At 43.9% G+C, this 5,377-nt stretch overlaps 1 protein-coding gene across 1 annotated transcript in view; it reads left to right on the forward strand.

Annotated features, from left to right (window-relative positions):
* Positions 1–5,377, forward strand: part of LOC106871601 (ER membrane protein complex subunit 6) — a 24,246-nt gene that overhangs the window by 5,995 nt on the left and 12,874 nt on the right. The window contains exons 2-3 of the mRNA XM_014918130.2: positions 2,510–2,670; positions 4,380–4,472. Coding sequence (XP_014773616.1) covers positions 2,510–2,670; positions 4,380–4,472 — 254 coding nt within the window. The remainder of the gene's footprint in view (positions 1–2,509; positions 2,671–4,379; positions 4,473–5,377) is intronic.

Raw genomic sequence — 5,377 nt, forward strand, 5'->3', positions numbered from 1 at the left:
AACATGCAAGTGGCTGAGCACTCCACAGACACGTGTACCCTTAATGTAGTTCTTGGGGATATTCAGTGTGACACAGTGTGACCCTTTGAATTACAGGCACAACAGAAACAGGAAGAAAGAGTGAGAGAAAGTTGTGGTGGAAGAGTACAGCAGGGTTCGCCACCATCCCCTGCCGGAGCCTCGTGGAGCTTTTAGGTGTTTTCGCTCAATAAACACTCACAACGCCCGGTCTGGGAATCGAAACCACAATCCTATGACCGCGAGTCCGCTGCCCTAACCACAGGACCATTGCGCCTCCACTTTGAAAATAATGAAGAGTTTATTAAAATGATTATATAATTTAGATTGTGTTTGGAACATAAATTAACACAAAAATTTGATGGGAGTTTCCAATTTAGATCATTCTAAAACCGAAAGTTTATACCATAGAACCAGAGATGTCTCAAGTGATTTGATATCAAAAAGGTTAATGAAGACATGATGGAATGTTCTGGAAACTAATCATATGACTAGGGTATTTCTGTTGAAATACATTGGGGTTGATGTAATCAAGCTAGCCCCTTCCCCACCAAAAGTTTCAAGGCCTTGTGCCTAGAGTAGAAATAGTTATTAATTAAGCTGGTGTTTCGAACATTAGTTAAAACTGGAACGTTGTATTATGTAAATAGGGGTGGTTTCAGATGAGTTGGTATCAAAGGAGTTAATCAAGCTTTGTAGGATTCTTGTGATATACGTTTCAGGATTAGTTGAACAGTGGGGTAGCATGTGGTACAGGGAGTTTAAAGTTAATCCCTCATCCAGCATAACATCACCACCAGGCACTTCCTTGAGTGCTTGTAACAGAGTCTGCCCTTTTGTAAGCATTCAGTTTAGGGCTTTGGTTTGAATATAACTTCTCCCTTCTGGCTACCACTCTCAGAACCCCTATAGACATTGATCAGCAGTGCCCTTCTCATTTGACTAAGCGATACCTCACCACCAAATAGAACTTTAAAAAAAATTTTTAACACCCTTATTCCATTACAAACCAGGGCTGTGGAGTCGGAGCCGGAAACAAGGGTTAGCTGGAATCGGAGTAGGAGTCGGTAAAACTATCGACTGCGACTCACAATGTCTTTATTCTTTAATATAAACCAGTTATAACATGTAGGCCTACTCAAAGTACAAGCGTATGCATATGCTTTATGAGATATATGTAGACTACAATCACTTAATTGCATAAAGAGGAGTCAAGAGTCGGAGGTGCCAATAGTAGAGGAGTCGGAGTTAAAGTTTTTGTTTCAACTCTACAGCCCTTTTACTAACACATGCCTGTGTTCATTTTGTGTTTGAAGTGGGGAAATGTTTGCTGGGTTGAAGGGGTTTGTTGAGTTGAGGTTGCCTTGAGTGTAGACGGTTGCATTGGGTTCTGTGTTGAGGGTTTTGTGTGGTGTACTGAGGGAAAGGTTGGTTGTATTAGGGGTGGTGTGTCAAAGGGAAGCGCTTTGTTAGGAATAACGTGTAAGGCCGATTGTGCTGGGTATTGGAGGGGGTGTAGAGAGGAAGCGTTGCATTGGGTACTTTATTGAGGGTTTTGGGTGGTGTACTGAGGGGAAGGGCTTTGTTAGGGACAGTGTGTCAGGGCGATTGTGTTGGGTAATTGAGAGTGGCTGTGTTGGAGGTGTCGAGAGGGCAGGATGTGTCAGGTACAGTATTGAGGGTGGTTGGTGTTTTGAAGGAGCAGATTGTATTGGGTGGTGTATTGAGGGGAAGATTGTATTAGGGGGTGGTATATTGAGGGGAAGGATTTTGTTAGGGATAGTGTGTAAGGGTGATTGTATTGGGTATTTGAGGGTGGCTGTGTTGGAGGGGATATCAAGAGGGCAGGATGTGTCAGGTACAGTATTGGGGGTGGTGTTTTGAAGGAGCAGGTTATGTTGGGTGCTATATTGAGGGTCAGTGCTGGGTGGTTTGTTGAGAGGGAGGGCAGTTGTGTTGAGTACTGTACTGAGGGTGTGGTATGTGGGGGTGGGTTGTGGTTCAAGATGATGTGTTGGGCAATGTGTAAGGGCCGTTATTTTGGGTACTGCATTGAGGGGTTAGGGTTGTGTGTTGAAGGGAGTGATGTTGGTAATGGCATGTTAGGTAGAGTTGTGTTAGCCAATGTCTAAGGAACAATATTGTGGGTGGCTGTGTTGGGTACTAGGGTAGTCTTCGTCGCCCTTTCAAAGCCTAGCCAGGCTCATGGGTCTGATTTCCTGGTTTCTATGGCGTATGTGATGCCCAGCTGGACGGGACGCCAGTCCATCGCAGCTAGGGTAGTTTTAGTCAGGGTATATTGGTGGAGGGGGGAGTTGTGTAGGGGTGGCATATATTAAAGAGGAGAGGATCAGTGTGTCGAGTAAGGAGTGGTTGTTGTTGGTGTGTCTTCTACCCCAGCATGGCCACAGGGTCCAATTATTTCAAAACCCAGTAAAATTAATTAACTTTAATTGATAAATTTCGTCTGACTATGTTCTTCCCCTGACAGATGCGGTGGCGTACAGTGAAATTGCCGTGAGAAACAATGCTGCCATCATGGACTACTGTCGTACCTCAATGTCGGCCCTAGGGGGAGCCACTGCCGGCATCATGGGCCTGACCAGTCTACACGGCTTCATTTTCTATTTCATTAGTGCCATACTACTTTCGGTAAGTACCAATATGCAGGCTCTGCATGTGTTTGTGTGCGTACATGCATGTGTACTTGTGTGTGTGTTCTCAACCTGGATCCTTGACGATGGTTGCAGGGAATCTGTCACCCAGTTTTTATACCACCATTTCAGGTACCTTCAGTAACTTGGGTATCTCACGTGCCTTGACTAGTTTATATTCCTTGAGTACCTCGCATAAATTGGGTCCCTTTCATGCCCTGCGTACCTTGGGCAACGTGTGTACTTTGGGTATCTTGGGTACATTGAGTATTTTGTGTAACTTCGGTACCTTGCCTGCCTTGTTTACTTTAGGCTTCTTGGATACCTTGTGTATTTTGGTTATCTTGTGTACCTTTGGTACCTTGCATGCTTTGAGTACTTTGTGTACCTTTGGTTTCTTGGGTACCTTGGGTATGTTATGTACCCTGGGTTTCTTGAATACTTCGAGTATCTTCAGTACCTTATGTGCTTTGGGTACCTTGAGTGTATTAGGTGCCTTATGTACCCTGTGTATATTGGGTACCTCTGGTAGAATCTGCTCTGTTGTAAGCATACAGACCAGGTCTGAGGAGGGTTTAGAATACCCCCTCTTCACTCCCATCCCATTTCAACACACTCCACCTCTGGCCTCAGTGGCCCTGGAAAGGGTCACGGCCACAACCCTTAACCTCCCTACTAAAAGATTAAAACAAGGAAGATGATGATGATAATAATTATATTGTTGGCACTCCGTTGCTTACGATGTCGAGGGTTCCAGTTGATCCGATCAACAGAACAGCCTGCTCGTGAAATTAACGAGCAAGTGGCTGAGCACTCCACAGACACGTGTACCCTTAACGTAGTTCTCGGAGATATTCAGCGTGACACAGTGTGTGACAAGGCTGACCCTTTGAATTACAGGCACAACAGAAACAGGAAGTAAGGGTGAGAGAAAGTTGTGGTGGAAGAGTACAGCAGGATTCGCCACCATCCCCTGCCGGAGCCTCGTGGAGCTTTTAGGTGTTTTCGCTCAATAAACACTCACAACGCCTGATCTGGGAATCGAAACCGCGATCCTATGACCGCGAATCCGCTGCCCTAACCACTGGGCCATTGCGCCTCCACGATAATAATTATAATGAAAAAACAACAGTCTCATAATGACTTGCAATTAGTCACTTCATATTCTCTTCTCCCACCCCCACCTCTCTTTCTTTCACTCTACCACCACCCCTCACTTTCTACTTCTTTCTCTCCCTCTCTCTGTGCCCATTTCCCTCCTTCCTCTTCATATCTCTTTGTAACTCTAATCCTCCTTCAACTCTTTCTTTCTATCTCTCTATCTTTCACCCTTTCCCAGTATCTCTCTCATCTTCAGATTTACTCTCTCACCACTCACTCTACTTTCTTACTATCGCTCCCTCTCTCCCACTACAACTCTTTGCTCTCTTACATTCTCTCCCTCTCTTATTACCACCCCCTTACTATCACTCACTCACTCACTCTTTCTATCTCTCTATTCTATCTTCCCTAACTTTCACTCTGTCTCTTGCTCACTTACCCTCTCTCTCTCTCTCTCCCTCCCAACTTTTACTCTATCTCTCTCATTTGCTTTCTCCCACTCTCACTTTATCACTTAATCTCTCTCTCTCTCACTCACTCTCTGTTACCTACTCTCACTCCACCCTTCCCTCACTCATACTTACACTCTCAATTTCTCCATTTCAGGTAATGTTAATGGTAAAAGCTGGTTCCAGATGGAATAAATATTTTGTCAGTCGGAGAGTTCTGTTCTTCAGTGGCCTCTTTGGTGGTTTATTTGTATCCTTCAGAATACACTGTATTTTCATTTCTTTATTGCCCACCGGGGGCTAAACATAGCGGGGACAAACAAGGACAGACAAAGATATTAAGTCGATTACATCGATCCCAATGTGTAACTGGTACTTATTTAATCAACCCCGAAAGGATAAAGGGCATAGGTGACCTTGGTGGATTTTGAACTCAGGACATAACGGCAGACAACATACTGCTAAGAATTTCGCCTGGCGTGCTAACGATTCTGCCAGCTCACCACCCTTTTTCTGTAATACGCTGTATATTATTATTATTATTATTACTACTAACTGACCATGTGCCATCAATAATGATGGTTAATTGTAGTATTTTATATATAAATAAGGTACGTAATTACCACACATACAAACATTCACATACTTCCCTTGTACACATACACACATATACTCACACAGAGTTGAAACGCTGATTTCTTTTTCACCTCTTCCTTCCTTATTCATCTCTCACCCCTTCCTTTCTTTCATTGCTATTGCTTTCTCTCACTCCCTCTCAGTCAGGGCAATTACTCTCACTACTTCTCCTTCACTGAATTACTATTTTCTCTCCTCCCCCGCATCCAGCATGGTTCTGGACAAATATATAAAAACACTATGCACATTATTATATTAGGAGATAATTATTGTCCATAGGGCGGCGAGCTGGCAGAAACGTTAGCATGCCGGGCGAAATACTTACGGCTTAGCGGTATTTCATCTGTCTTTGCGTTCTGAGTTCAAATTTCGCCGAAGTCGACTTTGCCTTTCATCCTTTCGGGGTCGATTAAACAAGTACCAGTCATGCACTGGGGTCAAGATAATCAACTTAATCCCTTCCCCCAAATTTGAGGCCTTGAGCTTCCTGTAGAAAGGATTATTATTATAATGATTATT

Source organism: Octopus bimaculoides, chromosome 30 (genome assembly GCF_001194135.2).
Source record: "Octopus bimaculoides isolate UCB-OBI-ISO-001 chromosome 30, ASM119413v2, whole genome shotgun sequence".
NCBI classification, from domain to species: Eukaryota; Metazoa; Mollusca; class Cephalopoda; order Octopoda; family Octopodidae; genus Octopus; species Octopus bimaculoides.